General features: G+C 45.1%; 1 protein-coding gene across 1 annotated transcript in view; it reads left to right on the plus strand.

Moving 5' to 3' along the window:
• Positions 1–2,760: 2,760 nt before the first annotated feature.
• Positions 2,761–17,503, plus strand: part of LOC128689707 (uncharacterized) — a 78,446-nt gene continuing 63,703 nt past the window's right edge. The window contains exon 1 of the mRNA XM_070087608.1: positions 2,761–2,981. Coding sequence (XP_069943709.1) covers positions 2,844–2,981 — 138 coding nt within the window. The 5' untranslated portion in view covers positions 2,761–2,843. The remainder of the gene's footprint in view (positions 2,982–17,503) is intronic.

Genomic DNA, 17,503 nt, shown 5'->3' on the forward strand with positions numbered 1-17,503 from the left:
TAAGTACAGTTCTCCAAATAAAAAAAAATAGTCTATGAATTAAATGATTAATTATTTTCCCCATTCGGGTGGCACCAGAATTTCTATACTAAGGGGCATAGGGGTTGCTATCTGGTTGGAAAGCTAGGAAACTTGTTTTGAAGCAGCATTATTATTATTTTGGGGCTGAAACCACTCCAACTCCCCTCCCCCCTCCTCAATCGTTGGCACTGCCACTGTCCCTATTAGATTACAGCTTTCCATTCTCCTTCAGTTAAATATCTTTTATTTTGGAACCCCTTCAAGAGGAGTGGCTATATGCTGAGGAGTGGCACTTGACCAAAGAAACTGAAGCTATTCTTCCTAAGATTAAAACTGATTGCCTCCCATTTCCCATCTTATTGTTATCTTCCCAAACACTAGCTTTCCCATTTTATACTTTCCCACAAATATAAAAATCTGAGTCTGTGCTGTATGACCCATGCAGGTTTAGTGCTAGTTTTTTTTTTAATATGATGATAAATAGTAATGCATCTCTGCATGTACATTTATAGTGAACAATTTAATATGTTCTGGTGTGTGAAATACTGCTGCAGTATCTTCCCATTCCTTGCCAGGCAGGCGCCTACCCTCCTGGGATGTTCCTCCATATTCTCCCCCTCAAGGAAGGTTCCTTGACGCTGGTGAGGGGCTCTTGGTCTAGGGAATTGGATCTGTGTTCCGGTTCCCTGAATTAAGCCTGAATACCTTCCACATCCCCCCACAGGCACTGTATAATCCTACGGGTTTAGCGCTTCCCCCTTGATAATAATAATCCTCCATACTCTTGGTCTAAGAAACTGGACCTGTGTTTCCTTTCCTTGGATCAAATTTGAATATTTCCTATTCTCCCCCAGGAGTTGTATGACTACCTACGGGTTTAGCTTTTCCCCGAGTACAAAAAAGATGTCCACATTGAACGTTCCACTTCACTTTCACTTGGTATTTGCTTCCTTGTCTGCTCATCTCATGTCTCGGTAACTTGTACCTCTCCTGCCCTCCCTTCATGCTGGTGAAGGGCTCTTCATCCAAGGAACTGCAGCTATCCCCCCTTCATGAATATAATATTCCCGGTGAGTGGCTCTTGATTCGATTCAAGGAATTAGAACTAATCTTCCTTGGATCAAAAGTAATTACCTCCCATTCCTCCAGACAATACATGATTCATGAGCATTAAAAAATAGTTATACTCAAGAGCATAATTTTTAAAGGGGGCGGACGGGTAAGCCAGTGGAAGGCCTCGGTCAAATGACCAAAAGCTCCAGCTGTGGGTCATCATATGACTAAAACCCGCGTCAGGAAACTCGTTTCTTGATAAACCTTGCTGTATAGTCCTTGTGGCTTAGCGCTTCTTTTTGATTATAATAATAATTGATAAACCTTACCTAACTTTCCACGATCCCACGGGTTTACGCTCCTCCGTAATAAGTATACAATATTTCTTTCTGCAGTATTACAATATGCAGTTTACATGTAATAAAATATTGTTAAGCACTAAAGAATAAGTAAGTTTATTAAGGTATACACAAATATAGTTACATAGATCATCATACATAGCAGCATATGTGTAGAGAATCCAGGATGATCCGAAAAAGTCAGCATGCGATGCATTTCGGGCAGATCAGGATAAGATAAGATTTTGTTCGGATTTTTAACCCCGGAGGGTTAGCCACCCAGGATAACCCAAGAAAGTCAGTGCGTCATCGAGGACTGTCTAACTTATTTCCATTGGGGTCCTTAATCTTGTCCCCCAGGATGCGACCCACACCAGTCGACTAACACCCAGGTACCTATTTGCTGCTAGGTGAACAGGACAATAGGTGTAAGGAAACGTGTCGGAATTTCCACCCGCCGGGAATCGAACCCGGGCCCTCCGTGTGTGAAGCGGGAGCTTTAGCTACCAGACCACCGGGCCACCACCAGTTTAACATACTTTTTATTGTGGGTAATATAACACAAAAACCATATTGTAAAAAAATATAATAACTAAGATTAACATAATCTTAACTTTTTTAACTTAAAATACATTTCCTCACCCTACACAAGGTGTGGTTGCTTTGATGACTGGCTGTTGATCCAAGGAATTCGGGCTCCCCCTCCTCTTTTTCTCATCAAATCTGATTGCCCCTCATTTCTCGGGTGCTGTATGACCCATACAGGTTCAGCACTTCCCCGTGATTATAGAGATACAAACGGAGCAGCGTCGTGCATCAGGCACCTGGCACATTGATTCATATTCGCTACTGCGTCACCAGACGCACGATTACAACGCTTGGCTTAAATGCTAAATAAAGATACTTACAAAACCTATTCTCAACATAAATATTTACCATCACAGAAACAACCGTGTCGTCTTATTAAATCTTATACCTTGAAACCATATACATATATTATTTGTATATAATAATTGCAATTTCACGTTTAGATATTTCCTCGATGATTTCACATTTATATTGCATTTCCTTTATACTCTCACGTTAAGTATATATTTTCTTAATTTCACTTTTATGATATTTCATAACAAGGTGCCCTGAAAGAAATGTTGATCAGGCTGACCCCTCCCCTCCCCCCCGTTGATGTTTTGAAACTGGTAAGATGCTCTTGATCTAAGCAGTTGGACCTATCTCCCATTCCTTGGATCGAACTTGATTGCCTCCTATTTCCTCAGGCACTGTATGCATCCTACTGGTTTAGTGTTTCGCCATAATCCTAATAATAAAAGATATGCTTGGCAGAGCTGGCACTGAGCTGAGGCCGTAGTGCACGTCAGACCTTCACGGCGGACGCACCTGCAAGTAAAGGCTCTTTCCTCGTCTAACACCATTATGGGGGGTGATCCACAGCCAGCAGCTAAGAGAGAGACTCGCTCTAAAGTTAAGGAAGCGGTCTCGACGGAGGAGCAAGCGATGGAGATGGTGAACGAGGAGATAATGACATTGTATGAACTGCTGGAGCGGCAAGGGGTGAGTTAATACATTGTTGGGCAGCCAGCAGCTCCTCGACCTGTTGTCCTTTGCCAGATTTCCCGTTACATCAGCACAAGGGCATGTTTAATGTCTTGTTCCCAGTTTCCAGACCTTTACGGCATTATTAATAACAAAATCCTTCTTGGATAGCCACTGTGTACGGGTTTAGCGCTCCCGTGATTATAGTACGTATAATCTAGATAAATGATAAACTTTATTTCAGTAAAGTATATCAATAATATCACTTATAAGTATTACTTGTAAGTATCCCTTATATTACTTGAATTTTTGTTGTTGGAAGTTTTAGAAAATTAGCTGTTACGTTTGTGGCAGTTATTAGTCAATTATAGATGCAGATAATCAAAATTTCAGAATTACTGGACAGGACAAAACTTGGCCTATACTATACTTGAAATTTACTCAGTTAATTCATAATAAAAACTCACATTAAGAAGATATAATTGTCAAGTTTAGCCGAGTGGTACTAGTTACTTTAGTTACAATACTAAATATAATGAGCTAGTATATGCATCTGATATATGGGTATTGACTGAGAGCAGGAAGAACAGGGACAATTAGATAAAAACAGGTTTCGGTATTTGTTGGCAAAGTGTATTGTCAGGTTCTTATGAATGTACGCTTGTTTCCCCAGGCGCTTTATGAACCCCCTACGGGTTTAGCGCTTCCCCAGGAATATAGTAATTGTAAACATACGTTTAATATGGAGATCCGGGCTCTTTGAGAAGTCTCACAAAAAGCTAACTTATTTCACCCCGAAATGTGTCACTCGTCACTCCATGAAAGAAAATGTTACAACGTATACTGAAGATTGAGACACATATGCAACATATGGGAATCTTGATTCAGGAAACGTTTCGCCACAGTGGCTTCAGTCCAATACAAAGTAGAAAGGCGTAAGGAGAGGAGGAGTAGTTTGAGGTAATCAGTCCCTCAGCCTGGAGTCGATGTGTTCAGTCCATCAATCTTGTAGAATGTACAGCATACGATACGATAGGACTCACAGGTAAGGACCCACGAGGGGCGAGGGGCAAGTGGGGACAGTGCGAAGAACAGACGGTGAGAGGAATGTCTTGAGTTGAAGAGAGAAGAGTCAGGACTAGACCCAACTGCTAAGCCTGGATAAACAATAACGAAGACGACATAAAAGACAACAGGGACTCTGCGGGAGCTGACTGCAACTGACTGGAAGCACATCAACTTGCAATGACTGGATATGGTTCAGGGACACGTTGCTGCAAAGGCGACGCAAACGCACATCGCAAGCACTTCAGCCCCAAAAACGCACAAAGACAGCTATACGGCAATGGCACTTTTAAGTTATTTGAAATTTTAAGCAAAAGTCAGATAATTTATGTGTATTGTGGTGGAGGTGCCGGATCATTCAACGATTGAAAAAGATTTACATCATTGTAAGGACGTCTGAGAGTATCTGCTAAGTATGTAGTCCAGTAGTCATGATATGTTTCAAGTCTGTCAAGTTGTTTGTCACTAAGTGTCTTCCAGTATACGTTCAAAGCTGGTGTGTTTGTCGTGAGGTAGAGAGATTCACTGGTGGCAAATTCGTCCCACCTCACTCCCAACACCCAACGTAATGCACGATTCTGGATACGTTGAAATTTTAGTGCGTTTGTCTTGGCGATTAACGTCAGAGCGAGTGGAAAGTAAGAGAGTAGAGGACGAATAAGTGCTTTGTAAAGATGTAGTTTTGTCTTGGGACTGGCTCCTCGCAGCTTATATAACCTTGAGAGTGCAGTTCCCGCCAGTGTGGTCTTTGCAGTAATGTGAGATTTTAAGTTCAGTGTGTGGTCGAGGGTAACACCAAGGACAACTGTCGAGAAGGAGCGTGGGATGGGGGTACGGGAGGTGCTTGTTTTGAGTTCGACAGGAGTGGGGACATCACGCATTCCGTGGAAGTAAGTGATTTTTGACTAATTTGGGTTGGTTTTGATGCGCCATAATAATTCCCAGGCGGTAATCCTGTCGACCTCTCTTTGTGTTCTGCGTGCAAAGAAACGAAAGTTTTCATGTGTTGTGAGTTGAGTGATGTCGTCTGCGTAAGAAAGGGTAAGTGTGTTTGGGTAAAGAGGTTCAGGTAAATCATTCGTGTAGAGTATATATAGGGTGGGAGACAGGACAGAGCCTTGGGGTACACCCGCTTTTAATGTGAAATAGTCCGAATAATGATCTCTGAACCGTATACGCATCATTCGGCCATCTAAAAAGTGACATAATAATTTCATCATATTTATAGTTAAGTCAAAGGATGTGCAAAGTTTGTATTTTAATCCTTCATGCCAGTGTCAAAAGCTTTCTCTACATCTTTGGCGACAAGGGCGGAGGTACAGTTCTGGGCTTTATTGATACGTACAGAGTTCAGGATTATATTCAAAACGTCTTGGGTAGATCGTTGTTGTCGGAAACCGAATTGTCTTTCAGTAAGCAAGTTATGTGTCTCTAGGTGAGTCCTGAGTCTCATATTTACAAGTCGTTCAAAGGTCTTACCCAAAATTTCTAGGAGGCTAATAGGTCTATAGTTCTTGGGGTCAGTCAAGTCTTTCCCAGGTTTTGGTATGAGACATGCAGTTGCAGATTTAAAGAATGGGGGGAAATAGCCAGATGCAAGAGAGGCATTAAAGAGGTCAGTGATAGCAGAAGCAACAGAAAGTGGAAGGTGACGAAGGACTGAATGTGACAGACCTGAAGCACCTGGAGCTTTTTTTGGAAGGTGTGTTAGTAAGGAGTGAACATCATTTACAGTAAAAGGAGAGTTTAGAGGATGTGTGGAAGATAGGGTGTTTAGGTTTATGATTGGATCAGGATTGGTTAAATCTTCATGGTTGGATACCCATTTCTCTGTCTAATGTGTGTGCTATGACAGCTTGGTCTGGTGGATGTGGGTGGAAGATGTTTTCCCATATGTCTTTGAAAATATGTACCGCTTCAGCAGGGTCAGAGATCTGTCTGTTGTTGCTGTTTGTGTGTCTAAAGGTTGTGGATCGAGGGGTGCCTGTAAGTTTCCGAATGGATGACCAGAATGCTTTGGGATCTCTTGTACGCTGTACATCTGTATTGTTTATAACTGATTGCCAGTGTCGGGCGTGGTCATCTAGGCTATGGATATGTGTACGTAAAATAGTGAGGTCCCATCGGATGATATTGAGTCTGTTTTGGTTTGCTAGGAAACGGTGTCTGTAACATGTGAGTATTCTTTTTGTTCTTTCTGATGGGCGAAAAGAGTAACGTACTTTGTGGTGTGTCATTGGGACAACCTCTGTAGCAGTTTGGGTAATTGATTGTTGAATGCGTTGAATTTGTGTCTATGTCTGATACTGGTCTATTGTCATAGTTGTGTGTGAGATCAAGAGTGTTTAGGCGTTGTTTGAACAGATCCCAGTCCGCCTGAGAATAAGCTGGAGAGGGGCGAACTGGAATGAGTATAGGATTTGAGGAAATATGGAAAATGATAGGAATGTGGTCAGATCCAGAGAGCGGTCCTGGTGTTGTGTAGTGATGTAAGCGATTACTAGCTCTGTTTGTAAAAAATTTATCAGGGATGCCTTGGCCATTGTGTGTATAGACTGTTGGGAAGTAAGGTCCGAGGTGTATGAGATGTTTCTGTGTTACAAGTGTATGAAGTTGCCTTCCACGCAAATTTGTGGAGTTGTCATGGAAGTCTGTGTGTTTGGCATTTAGGTCGGCAAGTAGGTATTCAGGGAGATGTGTATGATTAAAAAGAATGGTTAAATCATGAATGTTAATGTTTTGATGGGGTCTGGTATATGTCGTGTACAGGATGATGGGTCCGTGTATCGTGTAAATTTTCACAGCCATGCTGTGAGAATATGTAAATGGAAGGGATAAGAACTCATGTTTAATTGTACTTTTAACAAGAATAGCTACGCCATTCCAGTGTTCAGCAGGAGATTGACGGGCTGTATATCCTAAGTGTCTGACACGTTGATCATCACGTACACACGTGCTGTTTAATAACAACACGTCTGGTTGTTCTGATTCAACGAGGTCAGCAAGAATGTATTTGTTTGCGTTATAAGCTCTTATGTTAAATTGAATAACCTTAAGGGCCATGGTTGGGGTTACTTGAAGGTCGGAATTGTAAGTCTTTCCTATTTTTTTCGTGCTAACCCATCATGTGTGTACCAGCACCTGATCTATATTTGGTCGGTTGTGTTTTACGGTTACTGGATTGAGATCGGGAAGGGGAAGGTGAGAGGGGCCTGGAGTAGGAGGTGGGACTAGAGGTAGTGTTAAGATGAGAGGATGAGTTGGGGCGAGAGGGAGAGGGCGAGGGCGAGGGTTGATTCATTAAGTGCTGAACTTCATCCAGACATTTGTTGAATCCGGGAGAGTTGGTATACTGTTGTGGTCGAGACTTGAGAGTAGGAGAACGAGAAGGACGAGTAGAGGAAGAATGAGGTTGAGATCGTTTGGTGTTGGAGCCAGAGCTGGTGGAAGGATTAGAAGGAAAGGATTTTGGCATATGGGTGGAAGGAGAAGGGGCTGCTTGAGTAGAAGCTTGAAGAGGAGTTTCTGGAGTGGAGAGAGAGGAGTTGGGAAAAAGTTCATCCTTAGGAAGAAAGAAATCAGGAGGGAAAATGATGGGGTCAAAGTTGTTGGCTTTCAAAAGATCATTCAGCATCGTTGGATAGTTGGCGCTTTTAAATGCTTTATGACAGTATACAGCAGTGAGCACAATGGTCTCAAGGATATTAGAATGTTTTGAGGATGAAGAGGCCGAGGGAAGGTTTGTTTGTGCAGCAGCAGCATAGGAAGGATAAGTTGTAGAAGTGGTAGCAGGAGGAACATAAGAGTTTGGTTGGTAAGTGGATGAGAATGTTGTCTGTGTTTGTGAGCATGGAGTCAAGACTGGGTTTGGGAGGTTCAGAGGTTGGTCTTTCCGTAAGGAAGAAACATATTCCTTACGAGTAGGGCAGTTGAAAGAAGTAGCAGAATGTGCCTGAGAGCAGTGCAAACATTTTGGAGGGTTGGAACATTTTTGCCATGTGTGGCCTAGAGAAGAACACTTAGAACACAGCTGTTGCTTGTCACAAGTATTCTTTAAATGTCCAAACTCAAGACATTTGTAGCACTGATGAATAGCGACATAGGTAGAAACAATGAAGTAGGTGGAATAAGAAAGTAGTTAGCTCGAACACCATGTTTGAACAATTTATCAGCCTCATCTGGAGTGGAACATCTGATTTTAAGGATATTAGAACGTTCAGGATGGAAAAGTTCCTCAACTGTGACTTGATTTTGAGATGAAATGTCTCTCATCAAGTCGTCTTTGTTCTGAGTGTATTCGTTTAGCAGGGATGAGTCAACAAATTTTGCCACGACTGTACTCCTGGCCTTATGATCAGGAGCCCAATCGATAGCAAAACCTGCCTGAAAGAGCTTTTCTCGGACTTCCTTACTTGTACATAGGTCATAGTTGACAGGATCAAGATTAACCTTACATCCGGTATGAGTCTTGAAGATGTTTATCATTCGGGCCTGGGTAATGTTGAAAAAGGTAGAGGCATAGTCAATCGTATCCTTGTCAGCTTTAGAGTACTTTAACATCAAAGCCATTGTCGGAAAACTGGGTCTCTGTGCAGTTGCCATGATGGCAACAGCACAGGTGGATATGCTGCTTGAATCGTGAGTGGCGTCTAAGGGGCATCAAGTGCGTAATTCTGACAGGTCATGTTTGTGTTGTAAGTGTACCTGCCAAGATGAGGCTTCCCGTGCGTTAATTACAAGGAATGCAGCCACGGGCACCGGACCAGACGAATACTCCCACCGACGCAGGAGCAGGTCCAGCCGATCCAGAAAAAAAGAAGAATTTTTAGAGGAGAGAAAGGTGCTGGTGTCTCCAGAGCGATGTAGTCAAGCCGATCCACTGTGTGGGGATCTTTAACCACCTCAATGAAGAGGGCTTGACTGTCCTCTGAGGAGATTACGGCACAACAGAGAGCTAAACCCGTGTCACACACAAAAAAAGATATTGTTTAAAAAAAAGCTGTCTAATTCTCCGAGATGCCTTCACAACCGAACATAGGGAAGAGGATGTCGGTAAGCAAGGATTACACATACACAGAGTGCAGAGGTGTGGTGGTGATGCTCTTGAACAATATATCAGCAGGTTACATCCAACAGGTTGAGGTGGGAAGACTTCACCCAGCTGCAAGAGTGCAGAGGCCAACGGTCTGCCTTTGGGCAGGCAGCCAGCGACGCACCAAGTCCTGGAGCCAAGATGAAGAGTCTCCAGAAATCAACCAATCAGGCAATGTCTTCTTGAAACAAGAAAATCAATGCAATATTTCCTCAAACACACCAAAAGCTTCTTCCAGCAAGTGGATCGCAAGGCAGCCAATCAGGAGCAAGCAAAGCATGCAGCCAATCAGGAGCAAGCAAAGCATACAGCCAACCGGGAGCAGGTACGTCTGTCCAATGCGGAAGCTAGCAGAGGAATGTCTCCTGTACAGCATAGGGCCGTAGACGTGGCTTATATACTGTAGTGAGGTGAGGTGAAGCAGGAGGGGGGATCATAGTGGTACCATCCTCTAGTCGAAGTACGTCTTCGTCCAAAGGTTGGACAAGTGTAGAAGAATTCTTTGTAACAAGATCCCAAGTGTCTCAATCTTCAACTTGTCGGTTTTTCAAACCATTCATCACAACTGTCAGACACTGCAGCATCATGGCCACTAGTAGAGGTAAGAATGTAGTCGTTGGGAGGTCAGGTCCCTCTCAAATCCAGCCATTCTCACTAGTAGAAGTTGTCCAAGTTGATTTCAGGTCTGTACCAAGATACCCTTGTGTTGCAGTGTCTGACAGAGTGAACATTAAAATGGTATAAAATACCGACAGGTTGTTAGGTAAGACACATATACAACAGTTAGGTATCTATTTCGAAATAAAGATACCTAACTGTTGCATATGTCTTGCCTAACAACCTGTCGGTATTTTATACCATTTTAATGTTTACCTGGAGAGAGTTCCGGGGGTCAACGCCCCCGCGGCCCGGTCTGGGACCAGGCCTCCTGGTGGATCAGAGCCTGATCAACCAGGCTGTTACTGCTGGCTGCACGCAAACCAACGTACGAGCCACAGCTCGGCTGGTCAGGAACCGACTTTAGGTGCTTGTCCAGTGCCAGCTTGAAGACTGCCAGGGGTCTGTTGGTAATCCCCCTTATGTATGCTAGGAGGCAGTTGAACAGTTTCGGGCCCCTGACACTTATTGGTCTCTTAACGTGCTAGTGACACCCCTGCTTTTCATTGGGGGGATGTTGCATCGTCTGCCAAGTCTTTTGCTTTCGTAGTGAGTGATTTTCGTGTACAAGTTCGGTACTAGTCCCTCTAGGATTATCCAGGTGTATATAATCATGTATCTCTCCCGCCTGCGTTCCAGGGAATACAGGTTTAGGAACCTCAAGCGCTCCCAGTAATTGAGGTGTTTTATCTCCGTTATGCGCGCCGTGAAGGTTCTCTGTACATTTTCTAGGTCAGCAATTTCACCTGCCTTGAAAGGTGCTGTTAGTGTGCAGCAATATTCCAGCCTAAATAGAACAAGTGACCTGAAGAGTGTCATCATGGGCTTGGCCTCCCTAGTTTTGAAGGTTCTCATTATCCATCCTGTCATTTTTCTAGCAGATGCGATTGATACAATGTTATGGTCTTTGAAGGTGAGATCCTCCGACATGATCACTCCCAGGTCTTTGACGTTGGTGTTTCGCTCTATTTTGTGGCCAGAATTTGTTTTGTACTCTGATGAAGATTTAATTTCCTCGTGTTTACCATATCTGAGTAATTGAAATTTCTCATCATTGAACTTCATCTTGTTTTCTGCAGCCCACTGAAAGATTTGGTTGATGTCCGCCTGGAGCCTTGCAGTGTCTGCAATGGAAGACACTGTCATGCAGATTCGGGTGTCATCTGCAAAGGAAGACACGGTGCTGTGGCTGACATCCTTGTCGATGTCAGATATGAGGATGAGGAACAAGATGGGAGCGATTACTGTGCCTTGTGGAACAGAGCTTTTCACCGTAGCTGCCTCGGACTTGACTCTGTTGACTACTACTCTCTGTGTACTGACTGGGGAGATTTAAACTTGCGACACCTAAAATGGAGGAATGTACCTGGAGTTTACCTGGAGAGAGTTCCGGGGGCCAACGCCCCCGCGGCCCGGTCCGTGACCAGGCCTCCTGGTGGATCAGAGCCTGATCAACCAGGCTGTTGCTGCTGGCTGCACGCAAACCAACGTACGAGCCACAGCCCGGCTGATCCGGAACTGACTTTAGGTGCTTGTCCAGTGCCAGCTTGAAGACTGCCAGGGGTCTGTTGGTAATCCCCCTAAAGACAGTTCCTGATCAGCCGGGCTGTGGCTCGTACGTTGGTTTGCGTGCAGCCAGCAGCAACAGCCTGGTTGATCAGGCGCTGATCCACCAGGAGGCCTGGTCACAGACCGGGCCGCGGGGGCGTTGACCCCCGAAACTCTCTCCAGGTAAACTCCAGGTATGTGTGCAGAGATCACCCCAAGAGGCAGCTCAGATGAAAATTCACACACCCACACACACACACACACACACACACACACACACACACACACACGAGTTATTAAATCTTTGCACCAAATTCACCTTAAACCAGCAAATATTAGAGCCTACAAGAATAAAAAGTACGCTGGACCTCATCTTTACTAACAACGATGATCTGATACGTAATATAACTATCAAAGACAATACACTCAGATCACAACATAGAGGTACAGACATGTATGCACAGGGCTCCTGGCCAGCAAAATGTGATCAGTCATGAGGGTGTCTTCACAGAGTTAAACTTCAATAACAAAAAACATACAATGGGAACAAGTCAACCATGTCCTAAATGAAACAAGCTGGGAAGATATCCTAAACAACACAGATCCGAACCTTTGCCTAGAAAAAATGAACTCTGTGGTTCTTGAGATTGCTCACTGCACATTCCCGGCTTAAGAAAACGAAAGAGACGAAGGCGAAGAATCACAGAGATGCTGAGAGGGGCCAATAAATTTGAAATACGAAGGAAGACACTGATCAATGAAATAACAAATATCAAACTTTAGCTGAAGAATCTTACAGGAGACAAGAATCGCAGGAAGAACTAAAAGCCGTAAAGGAAATTGAAAAATAAAGCAGAATATGTACTTATGCCAAATCTAAGGAAAAAAAACATCCAATATTGGGCCCCTGCTTAGGCGAGATAGGACATACACAGATGACAGCCAAGAAATGAGCGAGTTAGTAAAGTCCCACTACGACTCAGTGTTCAGCCAGCCGTTACCCAGGCTAATTGTCGACAATCCAAATTAATTCTTTATGAACGAGACCCAAAATTTGGTCATCTCAAGAATCTCTGATATTATCCTAACACCACAAGACTTTGAAAAGGCAATGACATGCTCATGCACTCTGCCCCGGGCCAAGACTTATGGAACTCTGTATTCATTAAGAGCTGCAAGAAGCCCCTGTCATGTGCCTTCAGCATTCTATGGAGAGGGACCTCTTCAAGGGGGGCTCCTTGGCGTGGTGAAGAGGCTCTTGGTCTGAGGAATTAGACCTATCGGTCTTCTTCCTCAGACCGAACCTAATTACCCCCCAATCTCCCCTCCCCTATCCCATCCTCCCCATCCTCCCCTTTTTCCTTTCCTCCTCCCCCTCCCCACTCCTCCCTTTTGCCCTTCCTCTTTTTGTCCTTTGGGATTTCTCCCACAGGCGCGCTAGTTCCTGGGTAGGAGAAAGGATACCGGGGTCCATCCCATTCCGTTGAGGTTCTTAGCGGTGGCGTAGTTTGCCGTGGAATCTGGATCGCCTGGGGATGTCCCGATCCCTCTCCGGTATCCCGGAGTAGCTTTGGGTGTCTCGGGCGACGAGTGTATCTCTGGAAGCCACCTTTCGGATTCCGGGGGTGGTGGCCGAAGGAGGTATGCTTTGTGGCGGATATCCGGCCGCCCTCTCTTTTGTCCACCGAGGTAGCTCGGCAGATGTGAGGTTGCTATCCCGGATTGTTAGTTTACTAGCATGATGGGTAGGGTATGGCACGGGTTCCATGCTGCATCTGCGCTACTTGCGGTGCTGAGGTCCTCTTGGGCGCGGAGGGAGATTTCTGGCCCTTTCATTCCTCCTAGGAACTATCCCTCCCCGGTCCCCCCTTTTTTTTTCTTTTTTTTATTTTTATTTTCTTTTCTTCTTTCTTTTTTTTTCTTAAAAACAAAAAGAAAGAAGTAACCTAACCATGGCAGCCCTAGTCCATGAACCTGGTACCCCCGGGCCCCTTCTTGATACCGCACCCCGTTCTGACCCCGCCTCGTCTTTGGACCACTCTTCAGACATTCCTCATGCCTCTGTACCTATTGCCGGTGCTGTTTCCTCACCCGCTTCAGGTACTGAGGCCTTGACTGACTCCTTTGATTTATCAGACCTTCGCTCTCCTCTGACTATGCTTCCGGCCTCTCCCTCTACGGTGCGGCAATTTTCAAATCGCCGACCCGTTCCACGTCGGACCAACTCTGGTCCCACGCCTAAACGTCAACGACAATTACCTGCTGATGATACTTCTCCACCTTCACCTTCTCGTTCTTCTCAGAAACGATCGACACGTCCTTCACTACCTTTCCACGCTCAGTTTCAGACTGAACAGTGGACTAAATTCTTCACTTTACGACCAACTTCCTCTACTGCCTATCTTTCTGACCATAGTATTGGCAAGGCACTCCTACGCCATGTTGGTAAAGATATTTCTTTTCATGCTCTTAAGAGCGGTACGCGCATCATTACCGTACAGAATGCTACCCAGGCTCGTGAGCTCTCTCGTCTTTCCCATATAGATACTGTTCCTGTCACCCTTGAAAAACATCATTCCCTCAATTCTTGTAGTGGTACCGTCATTCTGCCCCATACCATAGTTCAACAAAATTTCCAGACATGTGGCACCGACATTCTAGAACAGCTGGAACTCCAAGATCTCCCAATCCTCAAGGTAGACACTTACGTTCTTCCTGCCCGTGGGCGGAGACGATACCCTAGCAATGTGGCTCGTTTAACTTTTGACAGCCGAGAACTCCCATCCTCAGTTTATATAGCAGGACATCGGTTACAAGTTCGAAAGGTGATCCCTACACCACAACAGTGTAGAAATTGCTGGCGATTTGGCCATCCAGCGAAATATTGCAGATCTATCGCCGAATGCCCAGTCTGTGGTGCCGATGACCATTCTAATACGTCTTGCAATCGATCTCCCTCTTGCCTTAACTGTCATGAGGCTCACCCTTCGTACTCTCGCCGTTGTCAGGTCTATTTAAACGAGCGGGAAATCCGTTACCTCAAAGAGACAGAAGGTCTCCCTTATGCCATGGCAGTTTCTCATCTCCGCCTCCAAGGGAGACTCCCACGTGTTTCTTATTCCCGTGTTTCAAAACGTCCCCCCACTTCTGGTATCCCATCTTCTACACCCACCTCTGTGGTTACCTCTCCCATAATCACTCCTGTATCTAATCCTTTTGCTGTCCTCGGCTCAGACGTCCCTACTTCAACGCCTCAGTCTAATCTCGCTTCTTCAAGTTCTCTCTTACAAGCCTCAGTATCGACGAGACCTCGTACGACACCTCTTCCCAATCGTCCCTCTACTTCTCAAAAGTCAAAAAAAGGTCCGGTAACACCTCCTACCCATCTTCCACCTCCTCATTTTACCCTCCCTGTCTCTGTCCCTAGTTCTTCCCCTCTCACTGGCTCAGTTACAAGTGTAGAGGTTCACCCTCCTCCTCGTAATGTACCTTCCTTCCCTGTTCCCTCCCAAGTTTCTTCCTCTTCTGCCACCTCCCAGGTTCCTGTCTCTTCTGTCCCCTGCCACGCTTCTCCAGTTCCCTCCACCCTTTCGCCCCCCCCTACCTTGGTACAGTCCAATACAGTTCCAATCTTTACTCATCCTCCCCCTACCATTCCCAATATTGTCTCCCATACGACATCTCTGAATTCCGAAACACTTGAAGCAATCTCTGAATATATTGCAGAGACCAAACCATCAATGGACACTGATCCACCTTCCGCTCTTTCTCTCTCCTCTGCTCCATCTGCGCAACTCCTTTCTTCACAGCGCACCGTTCCTTCGCTGCTTGAACATTTTCCACTGCCTCCGCATGTGGACTTTTCTAACCCTTCTAGTCCGTAGGAACCCTTACCTGCGGATTTCAAGTATCTTTATCATTGCCAATCATGGCCTTTTTACAGTGGAATATACGCGGCCTCAGGGGTAATCGGGGTGAGCTTCAGATGTTACTCTCCCAGTTTGCCCCTGTTGGTGTTTGCTTACAGGAACCAAAATTACACTCTGCTGTTATTTCTCACATCTCAGGCTATAATTTATTGTATTCTTCAGATCCTTTTCCTGATGGGACCTTTAATGAAAGTGCCCTTCTTCTCCGCACTGATATTCCGTACCATCAGCTATTTGTTCATACTTCGCTGCATTACACAGCAGCCCGTATCCACTTACATAGGTGGTATACGCTCTGTTCTTTATATCTCTCTCCTTCTCGGGCATTATCTATTCCAGATTTTGCCTTCCTTGTTTCGTCATTACCGCCACCGATTCTGTTACTTGGTGATTTTAATGCCCACCATTTCCTCTGGGGGGGGTCTCACTGTGATTCCCGTGGAATTCAGTTAGAGGCTTTTCTTGCCACCCACCCCCTCCATGTTTTAAATACAGGTACTCACACCCATTTTGATCCTCGGACTCATACTCTCTCTTGCATCGATCTCTCAGTTTGCTCTTCCTCCGCCGCATTAGACTTCACTTGGTCTGTTCTCCCGGACTTACATGACAGTGATCATTTCCCAATCATTCTTACTTCCCCTTCATATTCGCCACCTCTTCGCACCCCACGCTGGCAATTTAATCGGGCAAATTGGAACCATTACTCACACCTGACTGTTTTTAAAGAGGTTCCTTCTTCGTCCTCCATCGATGAGCTTTTACACCTCTTCTCGTCCTCCGTTTTCACCGCAGCTTCTCATTCTATACCCCAAACTTCGGGCAGGCATTCTCAGAAATGCGTGCCTTGGTGGTCTCCTGCTTGTGCTCGTGCAGTACGTTTGAAACGCGCTGCATGGGGCAGGTACCGGTACAATAGAACCACAGAGAGACTCCTTGATTTTAAACAGAAGCGTGCGATCGCTCGCCGTGTCATCCGTGACGCTAAACGCACTTGCTGGCGAGATTATGTCTCCACCATCACCTCTGCTTCCTCTATGAGTGCAGTCTGGAAAAAAGTACGAAAACTGAGTGGTAAATATTCTCCTGACCCGGCTCCTGTTCTGCGGGTTGCCGGTGTTGATATAGCAAACCCACTAGATGTTGCCAATGAAATTGGCAATCATCTGGTCCGTATTTCTCAGGGACTCCATCTATGCCCCTCATTTCTTTCCTCAAAGTCTGCCAGAGAGTTAGCACCCTTGGACTTTTCTTCTCTCAGAGAAGAACAGTATAATGTGCCTTTTACACTTCAAGAACTGGAGGCAACACTCTCAGCTTGTCGATCATCGGCAGCTGGGCCCGACGACATTCATATTCGTCTGCTACAACATTTACATCAGTCAGCCCTTGCAGTCCTATTACGCCTTTACAATCTTATTTGGTCACAAGGAGTTCTTCCACAGCTGTGGAAATCCGCCATTGTTCTCCCTTTCCGCAAACCAGGCACTACGGGACATGAAACCTCCCACTATCGTCCCATTGCTCTTACCAGTGCAGTTTGCAAAGTAATGGAACGTCTAGTAAATAGACGTTTAGTGTGGTATTTAGAGACACACAACAGTCTCTCCACTCGTCAATATGGCTTTCGTAAGGGACGTTCTACCATAGACCCCTTACTGCGCTTGGATACGTATGTTCGTAATGCCTTTGCGAATAACCACTCAGTTATTGCCATATTTTTTGACCTTGAGAAGGCATATGACACAACTTGGAGGTATAATATTTTAGCCCAAGCCCACTCCTTAGGCCTTCGAGGCAATCTACCATCCTTCCTTAAGAACTTTTTAACTGACAGGCATTTCCGTGTTCGGGTTAATAATGTGCTCTCCCCGGACTTTATCCAAGCTGAAGGTGTCCCCCAGGGATGTGTTCTGAGCACAACACTTTTTCTCCTTGCTATTAATGATTTGGCCTCTAGTCTTCCATCAAATATTTGGTCGTCACTCTATGTTGATGACTTCGCTATTGCCTGTGCAGGCGCTGACTGTCACCTCCTTACAGTTTCTCTCCAGCATGCAGTCGACCGTGTTTCCAATTGGGCCACCACACATGGGTTTAAATTTTCCAGCACTAAAACCCACCAAATCACTTTCACTAGACGCTCTGTCATCTCCGATCATCCTTTGTACCTCTATGGCTCCCGTATCCCTGAACGTGATACAGTCAAGTTTCTGGGCCTCCTCTTTGATCGTAGGTTATCCTGGAAA

Source organism: Cherax quadricarinatus, chromosome 22 (genome assembly GCF_038502225.1).
Source record: "Cherax quadricarinatus isolate ZL_2023a chromosome 22, ASM3850222v1, whole genome shotgun sequence".
NCBI classification, from domain to species: Eukaryota; Metazoa; Arthropoda; class Malacostraca; order Decapoda; family Parastacidae; genus Cherax; species Cherax quadricarinatus.